Here is a 19,562-nt window from a genome sequence, read left to right as displayed (position 1 = left end):
ATACTTCCGCTGAGTGGCGCACACAAGCGGAAACCCAAAGCTGCTGTGTAATTGTTGAGTTTAGCTGCAGGAGCAGCGTCGTCTCATTGTGGGAAGCAGTTGATTCAGAGGGAAAATGCCGGATTATCTGGGAGACGACCAGAGGAAAACCAAGGACAAGGAGGAAAAGGATGAGGGTCCTATCAGATGTACGTTTTAGTTAGTAGTTAGTTAGATGCTGAAAGGAGTAAAATGTTATTTGACGTCGACATTAGCTTTATTGCTAACGTTAGCTCAGCTCGACAAACAACCCGCTAGTTTACTACTTGTTAAGGTTAAACTGTTGTTCAATAAACGTAATGTTTCATGATGACTGATGCTAAAAAACCTGAATAGGTCATATAGAGTATTTTGTCTTGTATGAATTAAACGTCACGTCTTAGTTCAGTGCTCGCGGCCTGCTGACAGAGTGACCCTTCGCTGATGTTGTTTTTATCCCCATCACAGCTTTGGATGAAGGGGACATCGCGCTGCTGAAAACATATGTAAGTTGGGATCTTTCTTTTGAAATTGTTCACACTCGCAGTATCTTTTAAATTTCTAAGTAGCAACTTAGTTGTGTTTTTGCTGTTTTCTCTCCAGGGTCAAAGCACCTACTCTAGACAGATCAAACAAGTGGAAGATGACATCCAGCAACTGCTCAAGAAGATCAACGAGCTGACAGGTGGGGGTTGGATCCAACAACTCACTTCAAATGACACCAGAGATGACACTGTGGCCCCATGTGTGTCCCGACAATGACACACATGGGGCCATTTTTTTTTTGTGTCATTATGCATTTAATGTCTGATGTTTTTTTTGATTTTACTATTATTTGCTTTGCCAGGTATTAAGGAATCAGACACCGGTCTGGCTCCACCTGCACTCTGGGATCTGGCTGCTGACAAACAGACTCTGCAGAGTGAACAACCTCTGCAGGTGGCAAGGTACACCAAACTTGGTCTAAATTAGAAAAAACAAGATTAATCAAAAATATTTCTGGACTTTTCTTCCTTTTTGTGTATGTCCTGCGTTAATGATTATGAATGCAACTGGATACCTGCATCTAAACTAAGGGTTAACATTACCTTTCCCTGAATTTTTTTCCTCCTCACAGATGCACAAAGATCATCAACGCCGACTCCGAGGACCCAAAATACATCATCAATGTCAAACAGTTTGCAAAGTTTGTGGTGGACCTGAGCGACCAGGTGGCTCCAACTGACATTGAGGAGGGCATGAGAGTCGGGTGAGACATACGTATTAGTGTATTTGATATAGTATCAAATATCATCATCACATTTATCTATTTGAGGCGTGTGGTAATACAATCCGCTAACCATCACTTCTCTTTTGCTTGTACAGTGTTGACAGAAACAAGTATCAGATCCATATTCCTCTACCTCCCAAGATTGACCCCACTGTCACCATGATGCAGGTATGGATTCACCGCTGGACACGTATAAACATTTTAGTTGTGAAGTTTTTCGATGTGAAAACTCTGAATTGCCCTGGTAAATGTTGCCCTTTCAACCATTCAACAATACCCTTTATCCAAATGTTGCACTGTAGGTGGAGGAGAAGCCGGATGTGACGTACAGCGATGTTGGTGGATGTAAGGAGCAGATTGAGAAGCTGAGAGAAGTTGTTGAGACCCCCCTGCTGCATGTAAGTGTTTACGAGTGCTTGTCATCAATCTATGGAAAGTCTCTTCTCTCAACCGCTTCTTGTGGAAGAGACTATATAAACACACTCAAACACTTGTATTGTTTGTTTTCTTCTCAACAGCCTGAGAGGTTTGTCAATCTGGGTATTGAGCCTCCGAAAGGTGTCCTGCTCTTCGGGCCCCCCGGAACAGGAAAGACCCTGTGTGCCCGTGCTGTGGCCAACAGGACTGACGCCTGCTTCATCAGAGTCATCGGCTCCGAGCTGGTGCAGAAGTATGTGGGAGAGGTAAGAAGAGCGTGGCAGTTAAAGTGTAGCTGTTGTTTAGATTGTAAATGTGGCCTGATTTAAAGACCCACTCCCTTTGTTTCTCTTCTTTGTTTCTAGGGAGCCAGGATGGTGCGTGAGCTGTTTGAGATGGCCCGCACTAAGAAGGCCTGCCTGATCTTCTTTGATGAAATTGATGCCATTGGAGGTGAGTCCTACCCACAATGCCCAATTATCTAATGTGTGAAAATATTTTTCCTTAAAAAAATGGCCAGAACAGATCTTACATGAGCACAGCATGTAGACTTGTATAATTTTGTGTAAAGTTGGCTTCTTTCCTGTCATTAATCACTGGTAGCCATTTTAAAAACCAGTGTAGATAAAACACCAATCAATTTTAATGAGATGAATATAGTTGTATAATACTTGTCCTTTGTGCTTGAACTCCACAGGTGCTCGTTTTGACGATGGCGCCGGAGGAGACAATGAGGTGCAGAGGACCATGTTGGAGCTCATCAACCAACTGGATGGCTTCGACCCGCGTGGCAACATCAAAGTTCTAATGGCCACCAACAGGCCTGACACCCTGGACCCGGCCCTGATGAGACCCGGGCGTCTAGACAGGAAGATCGAGTTCAGCCTGCCCGACCTTGAGGTGAGTGCTAGGTGTTATCAAAATACTCAGACATATTTACTTTTTTTTAACGTCTCAACCTTACAACTTTACAATTTGTGTTATTAAGGGTCGCACACACATCTTCAAGATCCATGCCCGCTCTATGAGTGTGGAGAGAGATATTCGTTTTGAGCTGCTGGCCCGCCTCTGTCCAAACAGCACTGGTAAGACTGGCATCAATCGCTGACATCGTCTGTCTTCATTAGACTCAAATTCTCACTTTGTTTCCACTCCTCAACATCTCCTTCCTCTATTTCCTTATGTCAATACCTTACCAACGTCTGTAGCTCCATTTTATCTATTGTCCCCCTTTCTTCCTGTTGTAAAATGTTTGTTCCAGAGTCTCAGGAACATTGATAAACATTTTGGCAGTAAATAAGCAGAGTTTTTTTTCTCATTCGTTTTTAACACATTTAATCTGTTCATTGGTAGTTTTACAGGAGTTAAAATCTAGTCTTGTACACTCTGCAGTACTCATTTACGACCACTAGGGAGCACTGTGACATCGTTCTTACGCGTTCAAGGCAATACCATGTATCTCCAAATGACTTGGGTTCGAGTTTCTCTGATTAACTGAAGGTTTAAGTGTCAATGCAATTCATTCTCCGTTTGTATAAGGTAAACTTTATTAGGACCCTTGTTTTTATATCTAAACAGCTTTTCATATACTGAAAACAGAGGCTTTATATGTTGTTTTTTTTTCTATTACAACCTTAAATCTGGAGCAGATGTAGACCTGCATTAAAAGCTTGTTCCTGTCTTGTTAAAGATATAGCCACAGAATTATCTGATCATAACTCTGGAAACTCCCATCTGAGTGGCTGGCTGCGTGAACTTCTGAACTTCCTGTTCGTCCTCAAACACAAATTAAATGTGTGTTTCCTGACAGGCGCCGAGATCCGCAGTGTGTGCACAGAGGCAGGCATGTTCGCCATCCGCGCTCGCAGGAAGATCGCCACAGAGAAGGACTTCCTGGAGGCCGTCAACAAGGTCATCAAGTCCTACGCCAAGTTCAGCGCCACCCCCAGATACATGACCTACAACTGAGCGCGAGTGTGTGTGTGTGACTTTCAATGTTTGCGTTCCACCATCAAAGAAGCAAAACAAACTGCGAAAAATATTGTTCTTTTGTTGTCGGTTAAAAATAAAGTTTATTCCAGAGTTAAGTCTCAATTCTTTGTTCAGTATTGTCAAATGACCTCAAGGCATCCTGTGTTTTACAGTAACAAGTTTAAGAAGACACTTTTTTCTAAAATATGACCATCACAATGTTTAACATTAGTGTTGACTGTAATGCAAATGTACTATCACAAACATAATACCATAAATTGACTCATTTACAGTTTTGCTCGTTTAAATACACAATTACACAAATACAGCAGAAAATCTTAGACACACATTTAGCATCAGAACCCAACTTCTCTTCTACTAGCACATTTGAAACCAGCAGACTGGACTCTTACAGAAAATACTGACAATGTCACTCATACAGCAGCAGTTTACTAAATACGTAGTCCTCCCAGCAGAGCAGTGACAACTTCAATAGATCTACAGATATGTTAGTCTAAATAATTTCCTCTGGAGAGAAGATGAACGACAAATGAGGCTGGAAACTTGATCCCGAATGTGTGAGTGGATAAAAAATCTTATGGAACTTCACCATCTCGCTGCTTAGGGCACAGGAGTGCACCACATGAAGGAAAAACCTGCAGCACCATCACACATTGATTAAGTTCATCTCCACTGCGACATCTTTCCCTTTCCCGGTTGTGGCACCACCCACATTTCCAGACCAAGTCAGAACTGCTGATCTGTTCTTGGCCGCAGGTGTCGTCTGCTATCGGGCCAGCTCATTGGCCGGAGCAGCTGTGGGGCGGGGACTAGTGCAGTGCAGCACGGCGTCGTGGACTGTGGGGAACACCATGTCTGTGGTCATGTCCCCGGTGAAGAACTGTAAGGTGTCCAGGTCAGCCAACACCACTCCTTTCAGAATAAAGCACAGATTGAAAAGACAGAGTCAGACAAGCTGTGTTCTTACAAGAGTATTTATGTTAACCCATTTTTAACGAAGGAATGTAATCGCAGGCCTCCTGCAAAAATTGTGAAAGAGCTTCAGTGTGACGCCACCCTCACTTAGTTTGTTTCTCATTGTAATAATACTGCTGCTGAGACCTTAGACGATCTTTACAAGCAAATGTTGCCAGTTCACTGAGGTAAAACCTGCTGCGTGTGGCCTTATCACAATAGTTCTGCAGTAAATCCTTATGATCGTTTTTTTAATGAATACTTTTTTCTCATCTGTGGTATGGCAACAACATTCATGAACCCCTTTCTGTCAGGGCAGTTTCTCTTCAAACTAAAAGCACAACGTTTGCCTTGTTGCTGCAATGCCTTCTATTGAGCTGAATTACAGAGCTTTTATTTTGTTAAGTTGTGAACTTGGGCCCGAAGAGTGTGTTTCTTGCCAGACAGACCTCTAAAATAGCTGACTTACAAATGTCTGCAACAGTAACAGACGCTGAGACAATTATTCAAACATGTATATAATGGAACTAAACTAATTCTGTTGAATTTTATGAAAAATACACTGATTATAAAGTCTTCACTGCTGATAAACCAGATAGGATGAACACCAAGCTTTCCAAACTCACTATGCACCATAGACTGTTAATAAAAAGTGACAGTATAAGTCAGAACTGTTTTAAGAGAACTCACTAACAAGGAATCATTCGGAAGTAGCTCCAGATTATAAACAAGGATCAAGAGTTCAGGCGCAGCACGAGTGAATCGAAAGTGAGAGATGTGAGAAGTTCCCACATCACTTTAAACTTCAAGCTCGGAGTCATAAAACCTTTCCTGCCTGCAGTGATCAAGTGAGTGACTGATACAAAACGTAGTGACAGTTCCTGTGATTGTCTAGAAATGTGGAGAAATATCCTGATGACTTACGGCTGCAGGCTGCTATCACCACCTGCACATCCACTTCTGCGTATTGCTTGATGACCTGCAGACACACAACACACGCTCAGTGACTGAAAGTGACATGAAGTTGTTTAGACATTCAAGTTCTACAGAAAAAATATACGACAAATTCTTCCGATGAAACAGCAGGGGAGTGAAACCTACACAAAACGTTTCCTCCTGACGTGATGACAAAAAGAGATAGGTACCTGTTTGATGGCTTTGGCTCCCACAGAGTCGACGAAGGAGACAGGCGTCCAGTCCAGGACGATGGAGTGGACGGTGCTGGGAGATTTAAGGTGGACCACCTCTTCTGTGTTTGATTCGGCGCTGCGGTCCCCTGATGGTCCGTTCCTGTGCTCCTCCAACAAGTGGTTATCGGACAAAGCCTCATGAGACACTTCCTGATTCTTGTACTACAACCAAAGAAACTGCATTTTTACGAAGGGATTTCAACAAGTCAAGGACTCTCAGGTTAGTTATGTGTTAGTTGTTAGTTGTGTGTATTTCCAATGGCTCTATATTTTTTGGGTTGCAAATCCGTCTCTTTCATTTGAACAATATAATTTAAAATGCCTTGAAGGTATTTATTGAAATTGGGCATAAATGGTAATTTGGACTCAAGGATAAATTCATTAGAATTTGGTGTTCAAAAGGTCAAGGTCAGGGCTGCCGAAAATGTATCATGTTTTTTGTCCTTTTGAACATGATATTTAAAGTCTTAGGAAATCAGATTTATTAATATCCAAATTCTAGACATGGTCCTTTAAGTATTTGGAAGCTTTGTAAAGCTCAACAGGCTGACATGTATTTCTCCTTCACTATTACTGCAGGTGAACACTGGGGATCGTGGGTTGGGTTAATTAAATGTTCTACATAGATTTCATTCCATCTTGTCACAGAAGTTGTACACAGACAATCCCTGTAATTCAATCACTTCCTTTCAAGTCAACTAAGGCCTTGGAAACATGGTCTGTAAAAAAACTGCTGAGGTTGTTTTTTCTAAATATCAAACATGGGAAACAGGATTTACACAATCCCCTGAGTCAACAATTTCAACGTGATATACCAGTCATGCTTACACAGTCCACAAAGCTGACAGAGCACATATTGACTCACCTTGACACAGATAGTCAGGTCAGCGTTGTGGTTGCCGTTTGCCTTCTCCTGTTTTTTCCTGGCTTTCCGTGCAGCTTGTAGGTTTTCAGGGCTCACTCCCGTCTGTGAAGACATCAACATCACGGTGAACGAGAGGAAACTTTTCAAAGTGACAATAGGTTGATGTTGTACTGTTCCTCGTTGAGGGTCTTACACCTTGCTCAGCACAATGAGATTAAGATACACAATGTAGATATATGAATATGGGTTTTACAAATACAATTTGATTATTAATAATCCACATGGTTCTAATGAGTGAATACAGTTAGATCATGGGAGATGCTATGTGCACAACTATACAGATCAAAACAATATAATAACTAGGAACACGTAGCTGAAACTAAAACCGTCCAATATGTTTACCAAAGTTAATTTTGGAAATGAGTGGATCAAACCGTCAGATCATTTGGGAGGATGCTGTTGAACTATATTGTGTTTGTGTTAGGCAAACTATATTGTATTGTGCAAAGATGTGTGTCTGTTACTTAGAACAACCCTCATTGAAATAAACTAGAGCAGTTGCCTTTTAGCTTGACCTGTGTTAATGCTCTGGAGCTACTTCTGAATTATTCCTTATCGTCAGTAGGCTCCTCAAAACAGATCTACAACACACTGTCACTTTTTATTCTTTGTGCGCAGTACGTTGTGGCAGAGCTTTTTATAAACAGTCTATGGTGCATTTAGAAAACTTTGTGTTACCCAACTTTACAAAAAAAACAAAATGCTCTGCATTTCAGGTCAATGTATGGCATTAGAGCAATACAAGTTGTGTTTTACTTTGAAGAGAAGTTTCTAAAGGAAGTGATTCTATGAATGTTGCTGCCATGACGGAGATCAGCACCCACAACACGTGCAAATGTCTGTGTCAGACCAATATGGTGAAATAAAGATTATTCAATAATCCAAATGATGTGGCGGGCCAGATATTATATTGTATTAGCTGACTAGCTCTGCTGTAGTTTATTAGAGGACAAAGAAGGCACACTACCCCACACCCACTGACTTCTGAAGAGGATTGGTCACCGGTTTATTAAATTTGTATTAATATTAAATGTATATTCCGTCCAAATTGCACCAAATCTGACACTGCACTTCGGTGGGCGTTAACCAATACATTTACCAAGTGTGAAGCAGATCAGATCAAAGGTTCAAAGATTTACATTCCACATACAGAAGTTTGTGGAATTGGGTAGATTGTACAACACAATAGAGACTAGATCCTTCAAAACAGCGGAATCTAAACCTCAGTGTGGACACAACATTGGTCAATTCTAGATATAAATAGGCGACGCATACACACACACAATGGATAGGATTACCTTCTCCTTGAGGGAATTCACATAAAGGTCACTGTTGGCAAAGTAGATGGAAGCATTCAAGTGGAAAATCTTAATCCCCTCATATTCAACTGCCTGGGAACAAAACACAGAACAAAATCACCTGTTAGGAATTTTTTATCCTGCGTTCAGACTGAAGAGTTGTTGTATTTTTTGTATATCCCACAGACTCACCTCCTCATACTCATCCACATCACAGTACAGCCCAGTACCCGGGACATAACCCAAAACTGCACTTTTGGAGCTGAAAGACAAGAGAAGGGAAAGAAATTTCCCTTTTGAACTCAAATCTTCAGCGAGGATGATCAGAGCATCTCCCAGCCCAAATTGTCTGCACATCTTATGAAACATGAGATTAGGTGTATACAGCAAATAAGGGGAATAAAGACACCTGTCATCAGTACCTCTGTGTTCTGTAGATGACTGTTAGTATGGCAAACACAATGGCCACCAAGAGGCCAAAATCCAGGCCCAGCAGCACAGACGCTACGAATGCTACCAGCCAGATGACCTGAGAGAGAAAAGGGAAGAAACAGAAATAAACTAACAAGCTGAGCTTTTATCGTATGATCTCTATGACTTTTACTATCTGTACATTTAAAAATGTTTTACTCTTACTTTTATTGAAAAGTGCTATACAAATGAATTTATTATTATAGAGAAAGTAGAAACAGCGTCATCCTCTCTTCCTCCTATGAGAGGGAACAAACTGGCACACACCACAAGTGACCAAGGCTCACTGCATCTTATTTGCCTAAAGTGATGGTAAGAGGAGTTCAATGATCTACTGGCGTTACAGTGCGACAAATCTAACATCACATCATGCTAATCTTGACATGTTTTTTTCCCAGGCTGAACAATGATTAGATTAGATCGTGCTTAACTGACAATGTCCCTTTTGAAATGTGTCTTGCGTCACAGGTAAACTCTGTTACAGAGCGTACATAAACAAAATGTTAAAGTACAGTGGCAGTAAACAACAGCTGCTGATGTCACAGTGTGCTTTGCTCATGGTAATGAGGCTATTTTGAGTGAAGAGGCTCATCACAGTTTAAATCACATCCATATAGAACCACAGCGGAAAAAACACACAAACAAGACCTGGACCAGTTTGTTTGTGCATCTTCAGGTTTTCATTGGCTGCTGTCTGAGGGGCTCGACTGCACAGTGACATTCCTGATGTTAGGTTTAATTTCAACACACTGACCAGCTCGATCTTAGTGGTCCTCCACAGATTAGGAATGTCTCTGAACTGTTTGAACATCCCCAACAAGTTGACCATGATGATGGCAGCCAGCGCAGTCTGAGAAAGACATCGAAAGACAATAGTGAACAGAGCAATGTAAGAACACATTTAAAAAGTCTGGCAGTCCTCTGATCGCATCAGGTAACACATGCAGTTTTACTAGTTTTAGTGACTTGGAGGCTGTATCGGTGCAGCTGTCAGCCGTTGTTCAACAGACTGATAAGAAGATGAAAAATGCGTGCAGCTCCACCTGTGATGGCGAGCTGCCACACAGGAAGCTGGAAGTTCTGCTCCATCAGCTCCACAGTGGCACCCACCTGAGGGAGTGGCTGGAACACAAAACCAATGGCAACAACCACCAGCAGCACCACAAGAGACGCCAGCAGCCCCGCGATCTGAACACACACACATACACACAAAATGATCAACATCATCTCTTCGCCTAATCAAAGTTTACAATCCAAATTGTGTGTGTTTGTGTGTTACCTGTGTTTTCCCTCCTGTGCTCTCCTGCACCAGGCTTCTTGACATGGAACAAGAGACGACGAAGGTTTGGAAGAAAGAGCTGATGAAGTTACACAGGCCGAGGGCAATCAGCTCCTGAAGGTAGAGCAAGTCATTCAGGTAAACCAATCAAATGCAATTAAAAAGGTCCAGTGTGTAAGATTTAGGAGAATTTGCAGACATGTTATATAAAATAAGGGTTAGGGCTACGAATTGTTGTTTTCCTTACTCAAGAATTGCCCTTCATATTAAATACTGTATAATTACATCAGGAGTGGGTCCTCTCGATCGTCGTGTTTTTTGCAGGAAAAACAGGACAAACTGAGTTTTTATGATAACAGAAGGCTATCACAGGTTTTCTTTAATGCTTGGAAGGGAAGGGTGAAACTGTTCCTCTTGTTAACCACAGGAGGAAATGACCGCAAAAAATCTACAGAGGCAAATGTTGACACAAGAATCTAGAGCAAACCACTGTGATCTCCAGTTATCCTGCAAAGTCCAGTACAATAGGTGTCGGACATTAATCTCTATGAATAGATTCTGATTCTGATTGTGCAGAATTTGTAGCTGGGGTTGAAAAGTGTCCCAGTTTGACCAGATCAAAAGTCCTTATTGAGAGGTGGCACACATTGACCCAAATGCATTGGCTGTTAGATTTTTTATTTATCAGCCTTTACATGCAGAAAGCTGTTAAAAGAGATCAGCAAAGCGTCGTCTGGAACTCAAACTACAAAAGCACCAATGTTTGTGTTGAAATGGTTGAATCGTGTGGTCGTCCAATGGGCTCAGAGACGTTTAGAGCTCAACATGGGATTTTCCTTAACATGTCAGATACTGTATCATACGACATATAAACTCTGCAATAAGGGTTAGGTAGACCTGTATTTATTTTGTCTAGTTTCTCAGTCATTGAGTAACGTGAACCAAAAACAAAGCATAAACAAAAAAACAAGGTCTTTTGTTTCCACTGTGGTTTCAAACAGACAAAACATAACTTGGTACAATAATTTGCTGGTTACTGAGATAATCTAGAGCTGCCATCAGACCTGCACTGAAGCCCAGACATTTTCCAGATTTTCTAGTCAACTGCTCCAAATATTTTACAGAACATTTCAGAGAATGTCCGAGTGAGCACACGTGAGCAGAGCGAAGGAAAATGTCTGCTAACAAGCTAGTGAGGCATGTGATGAATGCAAAACTGGAATTATACAAATATCTAAGCATAAAACAGATACACTGACAATGACCTCAACTTTGAAAGACAAAGAGACCTCAAGAGCCTTGGGTGATAAGGGCCGAGGCTGGTGCCGATGTTCGGTAAACATATTGCTCTACCCAGAGGCCACCACTCGTCTGAAATACACCTTGGGATACACGGCCAATCCGAGATTGTGGTGACATGGACAGTAGTGATCTGCAATTAACCAGCAATACATCCCTTATACCTCCACTGTCTTGAACCAGCAACCTTTGACCTGTTTCATGTCCTAGTTTCATGTTTACACTTAAAAATTTGAGGATTAACATGTATACATAGCATAAAGTTCGCGTTCAGGTTTATCCTTAACCTCAGAAAAGGCAGACGGTAGCCTGGTTACATAATTGTGGCCAAACATGCTTATCCATCACAGAATTCATTGTGCCGGAACATGTGAATTTTCCGGGGGCCTCTCAAACGTCTGCACTCACCTGGTTGCCGTCCACACTGTACCCATGCTTCAGGGCAAAGGTCTTAGCAAGAGAGATGTCCATTGAGAATCCCACAATCGCTAGAGCAAAGGAGTCTGTGATCAGATTGGGTAACAGAGAGAAATCTGGGGCAGCAGGGGGGAGAAGCCTGAGGACACATAAAAAAACATGTGTAATACATCCATCCCCATGTGAAAATATGTTTCGACTGAGATGTTATGAGGTCATTAAGATCCTAAAAATTCCCTTGACGATGGAAAACTAGCAACCTACCCTGTGGGTATGTTCCCAACAATATCCACCTGGTAGTCTGCCGACAGCGACAGGCCATACGAGACGCCGGTTGACACTATGACGATGATAATCTCTCCAGGAATGGGGATAGGCAGTTTCTTTTTGAAGCGGTCATTCATGTCTTTAATAGAGTACAGGACAATGACACACGCAAGGCCCAGGAGGAGAGTGGCGACGTTGGTGCTGGTGATGTCTGTGAATACCGCCTTGGCACTCTGAAGTATGAGAGAGAGGAGAGTGTAACCAGTTATGATAAATTTAAGTAAACAAATTAGTCCCAAGCCACCTACAACAGTCGTCTGAGTGATCAGATGCTGATCACTGCCAGAAATCCCTCTAGAAGAAATCAAACTCACATAAATAACAGAGAGGGGTCCGCTAAAACGCTGTGTCTTCACCCCCAGCAGGTACTTGATCTGGGAGATGAAAACATGCACGGCCGCTGCTGTCGTGAAGCCTCGCACCAGAGGCTCTGTGAGGTAGATCGCCACGAAGCCAAACCTGAGAAGACCGAAGACGAACTGGAAAAAAAAGGAAACCAAAATAAAGAAAGAGGTAAGGGGATAAGGACTATCTATTTAGCTTTGGTTCAAATAAAAACTTCAATGGTGATTCAGACATCCTGCTGCTTTGTGTAAATAGTGATTTGAGGAGGCTGGATCCCTTCATTGTGATGTCCTAACTAAATAGCAGACACCCTGTGGGGAATGAAGGCAGCTTATGAATGTGCGGGTTGTTTGAATGCTGACCTGGATGATTCCCACCAGGGTGGTGAGCATCACGGCCACCTGAACCCTCCTGGCATCACGAGCATCCGTGTCAACGATGGCAGACATGTTGGATCCATTCACAGGCAGGAGTTGAAACATCGAGTCTGGGGCCTCCCTCACGGCAACACCCCCGATCATCAGACTTATAACTGCAAAGGTTCCTAAAGAAGACACACACAAAAACATATTGTGTTATAAAAGAACAGCCTCACCAAAACCATGTGTGTGGCATCAAGACTGAATATTATCATGTACAGTACAGTAGGTCTTTGAAGGAACAGGCAATGTATCCAGGCACTAACAGCAATTATACCCAATTGTTCGGAGCTGACATTTAAAATGACTATAACTAAACTGTAGAGAACAAAGTAGCCATGTTTGTGAGAAGCTGGGGGGGGGTGTCATAATCCTGCTGCTCATGTCAGCTGAGCACATGGAGAGCACTTCACAACACTCGCTGTCTTGAAGAGACCCATTCATTTAGATCAGGATCCTCATCGACTAACCTAACATCATAGGATTGGAATTGTGGGAACCGTTGGATTTCTCTATATATATATTTCAGGTCTTGACCTTATTATGTTATGATTCTTTTATTATTATTATTAAAATGGCACAAAAAAAATATTTCCTTAAAATACAACGGCAAATGTTGATGGTACAACGAAGCATCTAAACTGTGGCTGCTGCCAAACCTTCTGGCTATCATCTGTCACAATGTCTATGACTGTGACAGAGTAGGTACAGTGCACAAGTTATTCATCACATCAATAATAATAATTATGTTATTGTCTATTATTGGCCTTATGTCTATACAATGCCCTTTCAATGCTCCTTTTTTCAAATAATCTATGTTACTTTGTTAATCAAGCAAACAACAAAAAAGTTCCCCTATTTTTTGGCCATTGACAAATGAAAACAATATTTTTGCACAGTGACAAACACTCAGTTAATTAGGAACACCTAGCTAAGATGAATACTATTGAATCCAACAGTCCTGCAAAAACCCCTTCCATCAGAGTGTAATGTTAAAGCATAAAGTCAACCATTAAAATAACTGGCCAAACATCCGAAGCACCTGATAATATTATGCAGCACAGTTCGACTGCAGTTCAAAGCAGCTGCATCTGTATTATGAGGCGTAGGAAAGAATTAGAAGAACTTTGTCAAAGGATCAAGTACAATCAAACTTGTCTAATCTTAATCGGACGTCAGTCATCTTTTATGGCCTTCAGGACAACTTAGCCGATCAACCACACAATCAAATATCACCATCCTTTGTCAAACATTGTGTCTTAATTAAACTTAGCTCTATATCCAGGCTTGGTGCTGAGCACTGTCAGGATTTCCAGGGGACTGTGGGGTCATGCACTTCAAAGTGTGAGTATGTGTGTATAAACCCCTTTGCGTAAACAGGTCATCTTTCCCAGCACTTGAAGAGCAGCCCAGTTATTGTCAGCCAGAAGTTAAGGGATCATTTCCAGAGTAACTTGTGATTGGATAACATTTTGAGAAAAGGCCATTTTATAGAGCAACCACCTGCTTCCTGTTGTGCATTTGTTACGCTGATCAGATAAGTTCTTTAGTTTGAAAAGGTGAAGCAGGTTTAGTTTATTATATGCTGGTCAGAGGGAGTCATAGGTTAGGGCTGAAATATGAGCTGGCCTGGAACAGTCACAGAGATGCCAGGGTGTGGAGTGAGTTTCACCATCCCACTCCTCGTGTCTGCTGAGGACATGGTGATTGCAGAAGTTCCTGAACTTTCCTGTTACACTGTTTATTTAAGTGTCTTTTAAAGTTAACACTTTGGACACAAACACAGAATTTGAACACCTCAGAGTTGGGCCTTGCAGCTCGATGGCCGTATCCATAGTGTTGCCATGCAGCCATGTTTCAATGAAAACAAATGTGCTGCAGTTTATCAGCTCACGCTGGGTACTGAACCTGTCAGGCTCCTGGAGACAATGGCAGCTGTAATTGAGTTTCAGCTTCATAACATGTGCTCTTTTGGCAGCGCCATGGCAACCAATTCACATGTACCTTCCGCCTTTTGTTCACGATAGCACAGTGTCACATACAGTATATATCCGTCAAGTGCCTTTCTAAAACCTGTTTGCATGATTCTATTTTCAAGTACAACCACTTAATTGAATTTGCCAGCAACAGTTCTGCTTTAAACCAACACGATCGTGCCATTACTTATAAACATTTATGAATAAATTTTGTAGCATCAAGAAGTCCAAAATTAGACATCATTGCAATGTGTGCTGTGCAGGAACAAAAAGCAGGCACAGCAATAGTAACTTAGGAAGCTGGGGCTTCAGGAGTGATTATCTGTTAGATGCATCTGCAAAACCTTTTGTTGTGACAACAAACATTGAACATAAAATATTATCTTTCCAGGACGACACTTGACGACATGATGTAACACCAAAAAGTCTCCATACTGGCACCAAACACAGCAGGAGGAGATGTATGTCTGTATGAGAACCTTTTGGTTGATTTCTCACCTACTGATATGTGTCTGGAAGTGCCAAAGAAGGTGTAGAGCAGAACAGGGTAGAAGGAGGAGTACAGACCATAAACTGGGGGCACAGCTGCCAGCATAGCATAGGCTAGACCTGTGGGTCGGGGAGAGAAGAGAGAGGGAGAGAGCTGTAAATAAACATTTCCAGTGACCGAGTGATTGCATCACAACCTCAGAGCAGTGGATAAACCAAAACAATGACAGCATGAAGCAGCAGCAGCCGCTCGGGAGTCAGCAGCTGCTCCTTCACACTGTTTAACCCTTGTGTCATAGCAGAGCTGGAGCTGCGGGACACTGACCTTGAGGGAGCTGCACTATTCCCGTGCTGAGACCTGAGACCACATCTGAGAATAAGTACTGCTTGACTGGATAGGACGGCAGCCATGTTAGGATGGGCATGGAGCTCAGAGCCACTGCCTTGGCCTTAGCTGAAGAACACCTACATAATAAAACAGAAGATTCAGCACTGCATTAGTTTGTGATTTAAGAAAAAAATGTCAATCTGTTCACACACAATCCCAGAATGCATTTATATATTTAACCACACAGAGTGCCTCTTGGGATTTCTTCTCTCATCTGACACCTGAGCCCAGGTGGCACATATTAAGGTATGACATAAGACATATTTCTAGATGTACCACCCTTTTCACAAATAGGTAGAATGATATGAATGATTCATATGAATAAATAATAAACATGGACTCACAGCACACCCTGTCATTAGATTGGTTGTTTTTTCCGTTTATAATTGCATACAATTTGCATAAAGCTTACCTGCCTATTTAACAAAAACAGGCAATCATAATATATATGATGGTTATGCTTCCCAAAGAATGATACTTCAGATAAACATCTTTAAGACGGATCAATCACATCAGAACAGCACAATATTAATGTTATTTTTATAGATTTAATCTCTGTACAAACAATTCTTACAAGTTATATATGACTCACTATTTAGATCAAGATTGTCGTCACAGAATAAATCATTAAGTACATTTGTCAGCTTAATCTTACCTGAAGTGATTTGCCAGCCGCTCCTTGAAGGTGGTGGAGTTTGTTTTGCGGCTGAGAAGCTGCGACCGGATGGAGGTTTCATTATAGACTGGACGTTCTATCCTGTACATCAGCGTCGGGTCTGCATCCTCCCTGGCTACAGCTCCATCCTCCCTGGCTACAGCTTCATCCTCCCTGGCCACAGCTCCATCCTCCCTGGCTACAGCTCCATCTTGCTCCATGTCCACAGGCAGGCTCATGGTGTTAAATCAGAGTTTATGTCTTTCCAGTATTTATTATGTCCCCCACTCACTCGTCTCCGTCATTGTCCTAGACAGTGTCTTGTTGATTCCTTTAAAGTCTCCGACTTCAATCTGTCTGAACTTTATGTTTTCTGCTCCTGGGGCAAGAACAGACAAGATACGGCGGTTATCATTCCAATAATGACTGTTTGCCTTTTGCTTCGCTACTATTAAATGATAGCAAGATGATAACCCAGCAGGCCTCTGTGTTGTGTACACTTTTGTGCTGATAGCGAAAGAATACAGTAGGATTTGCAAGGCCTCCTACTTTAGTAAATATATTATCTGACGTACAGCTAATGCAAATATATACTTTGTATAATATGTGATCTATTATTGGGAAAGAGTTTGTCTGAGAGAAATAAATTAACTAATGACAGTGCCACTGAGCAGACATTTACCTTTTATAACTTTCAAAATGAGAAAGATGCACTTCTGGTGTTTTTTTATGATTTCTATCATCATTCTGATTTCTTGTTGTTCTGGGTTTGTACCCTTATGGTGGAATGCACTTATTGTTAGACGCTTTGCACAAAAGCATCAGCTAAATGAAATGTAATGTTAAGTAATCATTGGAAAATGAAGCCGATTCCTCAGAGAGTAACTGATTAGACCTGGTCGACATGGCATCGCTACAGGGAAGTGCCACAGTCAGCTGCTGCCTGACTGTGGCTGCTGCTGACTGTGGCACCAGGGCCGATGTTTGTGGTGGCGAATGAACACAAACAGTAATTTTATCCAATAGGAAATTGCTTCTTTTAGCTGGATGGTTACTCTGTGTTATTATGGGACTGCTGTAAGTTGCCAAAGGGCTTTCAAAGACAACACTTTGTCTCCCAGGGAGATGGCACAGCCTTGACTCTGGATTGAACCTGGGGAAGACTGTGGATAATGCTGACTACAACTTTAATGTATGTACTCTCACTGACCAGCACTCTCCATTTACAAATAAGACAAATATTAAAGATTTATCGATCAGATTTACATTTAACATTAAGATTTGATATTTACATTGAATATTTAGTTTTAAGACTAACATTTCTTTAACTGACTAGGTTCCCAAATTTTGCTGTAAATATGTTCAAATGCAACAACAGAAACTCATGACACCGTTTTTTTTTAGAATGTTTGGTGCTAAATATGCGAAATATTGTTGTTCATTTCAGAATTGAATTCAAGACGCCATGCCAAAGACAATTCATGTCAAGATGATTCATTCATTCTTGCACAACCGTGTGGAATATTGTTTATTTTAATCAATGTATTTATTTACTTTTCTCTTTATGTTTTTTTTTTTAACTGCTACATATCAATCTCTTACTATCTGTTGAATTACATCTATCTAATTTGCCTTGATCGCTAGATGGCATCATATGTTGTGATCTCCACGCCATGCTGGTTGTTCCTGATGCAACTTGTGGACTCAGTCAGCACTGGCAGAAGAGGAACACACCCAATATAAAAATATTACGAAATCATCCAAGTTGTTTCAAAGATCCTACTGTCAACCAAATAATGAAGCAAATATTATAGTTTTAGTATTAAACTCAGAGTATTGGTATTTTAAGTGGTGGAGGTTTAGCCCCACAGGGTAACCTCTCCACACCGATCGATGTCCACGGTCAGGAGCAGAGAGGGGGCCACCGGAAGTGCCACCGCTCGCTGCCACATACGAGTTCATCTCTTTATAAATTATACTGATATGAAAGTTTGAGCTCTGTTAGCCGGTGTTCCGCCTCACCATACCCTCTCTGTGCGCTGGTTGGTTAGCTCCCTCCGCTTCAACACTTAAGCTAACACGAAGATGCTAATGGAGGCAGGCTCTTACCTCCGTCCTCCTCCAGCCGGCGTGAGGATGCTGCGGCTCCGGAACATTTATTAGTCTCAGTCTGTGGAGGAGGCTGTGACAGAGGAATCGACCTTCAACCGATAACACGTAGCACACACACACACAAACACACACACTTTCTGCCACACAACACAGATGGTCTGTGTCGACAGGACGACCGACTCCGCTGTAAAATCCCTCTCCACTTTCCGCCCTGAGCGCTGATCCTTGCGCATGCGCAGTCCGCTTGCAGTCAGCCGATTTGTAGTCCCGAAGTTTGGAAGCGCTTGTTTTTTTAAATCTGGCGGAATTCTTGCGCCCTGACGTCACATCTTTACATCAACCAGTCTATGGTCGTCCCCCAGCTTTTCAGTTTAACATATTAATTTAGTGATGATAATAATTTGTTGCCTTGCCCAACTCAAAGCACCATAAGCTGTTATATTTCATTTAGTCAGCTGAATCTATCTACTTATACTTTGCCCTGAACTTACACCGGCTGAGAGAGACAAACACACTGCAAATTAATAAAAACAACTTTATCAATTTGACGACACATGCACTGCAAAAACTCACAACAAATGCATGAAGTTCCATCACCTCTGAGAAGTAATATACTTCAATAACGTCATCAAGGATTTATCTACAGCCAGTTCATCACCTTCTTTGGTCCCCTGGAAACATTTCTGGTGTCGATTTTATCAATCTGCAGCACCTTTCTGTATTTGCATGTGTTGTGACTTTTCATTTTGCAGCATGTGTCGTCAAACAGATGAAGTTATCTTAATTTGCCGTGCATTGACCTCTCTAAGCCCCCGTACATAGACACGTATTTCAGAGCAGCCATTTCGACATGAAATCACATCTTATCATCACTTGATTAAGCTTCTGCTCAGTTTAGGCACAGAGCTTTAAGTAGTGTCCTGTAGTTTAATGCTATTTCATGTCAAAACGTCCGCTGTGAAAAATGTTTACAGAAAAACCAACAAAAATATTCCTAGATAGATAGATAGATAGATAGATAGATAGATAGATAGATAGATAGATAGATAGATAGATAGATAGATAGATATGAGATTAGATCAGATTATCCACACTTCAACCTTAATGCTAGTGGTTATTTGCTCTGAAGACCTAAACTATTTTTATTCAGAGGAATTCTGTGAAAACATGAAATCTATGCTGCGGGCCCACAACGAGAGCAGCAATTTCTTGAAGCTACCATCAGAGTGAGAGGTCTTCCCTTCCTGTGGCTCTCTGTGTGTAAGGGGGCAGGGTGCTGGATGATGACAGCAGAACCAGATCCAGAGCAGTCATGCCTTCA

The 19,562-nt window shown here is 41.7% G+C and overlaps 2 protein-coding genes across 3 annotated transcripts; one reads left to right on the top strand and one right to left on the bottom strand.

Moving 5' to 3' along the window:
* The first annotated feature begins 28 nt into the window (after positions 1–28).
* On the top strand, positions 29–3,787 carry psmc2 (proteasome 26S subunit, ATPase 2). Its single transcript, XM_062382733.1, has 12 exons — positions 29–188; positions 487–524; positions 622–703; positions 866–965; positions 1,136–1,267; positions 1,384–1,456; positions 1,591–1,686; positions 1,807–1,971; positions 2,071–2,158; positions 2,403–2,605; positions 2,694–2,790; positions 3,516–3,787. Exons 1-12 carry the CDS (start codon positions 116–118, stop codon positions 3,671–3,673), a joined length of 1,305 nt encoding a protein of 434 aa, XP_062238717.1. The 5' UTR covers positions 29–115; the 3' UTR covers positions 3,674–3,787.
* A 175-nt stretch (positions 3,788–3,962) lies between these two features.
* On the bottom strand, positions 3,963–18,395 carry slc26a5 (solute carrier family 26 member 5). 2 transcript variants are annotated; one of them, XM_062382731.1, is made up of 18 exons: positions 18,239–18,395; positions 16,130–16,508; positions 15,412–15,551; positions 15,096–15,206; positions 12,565–12,746; positions 12,172–12,336; positions 11,795–12,030; positions 11,522–11,669; positions 9,815–9,928; positions 9,646–9,723; positions 9,290–9,385; positions 8,487–8,593; positions 8,257–8,326; positions 8,065–8,157; positions 6,707–6,808; positions 5,797–6,003; positions 5,576–5,630; positions 3,963–4,609 (listed from the first exon to the last, which is right to left on the bottom strand). In XM_062382731.1, the coding sequence occupies exons 2-18, from the start codon at positions 16,366–16,368 to the stop codon at positions 4,464–4,466; spliced, it is 2,289 nt and encodes a 762-aa protein (XP_062238715.1). In that variant the 5' UTR covers positions 16,369–16,508; positions 18,239–18,395; the 3' UTR covers positions 3,963–4,463. The 2 variants fall into 2 exon arrangements, with proteins under 2 accessions (XP_062238715.1, XP_062238716.1); XM_062382732.1 differs by having other exon boundaries at positions 5,797–5,953; positions 6,708–6,808.
* Between the last annotated feature and the right edge of the window lie 1,167 nt (positions 18,396–19,562).

The sequence above is a fragment of the Platichthys flesus genome, chromosome 23 (genome assembly GCF_949316205.1).
Source record: "Platichthys flesus chromosome 23, fPlaFle2.1, whole genome shotgun sequence".
Taxonomy (NCBI): Eukaryota; Metazoa; Chordata; class Actinopteri; order Pleuronectiformes; family Pleuronectidae; genus Platichthys; species Platichthys flesus.
The sequence above is the reverse complement of the archived record's forward strand: the minus strand, read 5'-3'. Positions and strand labels throughout refer to the sequence as shown.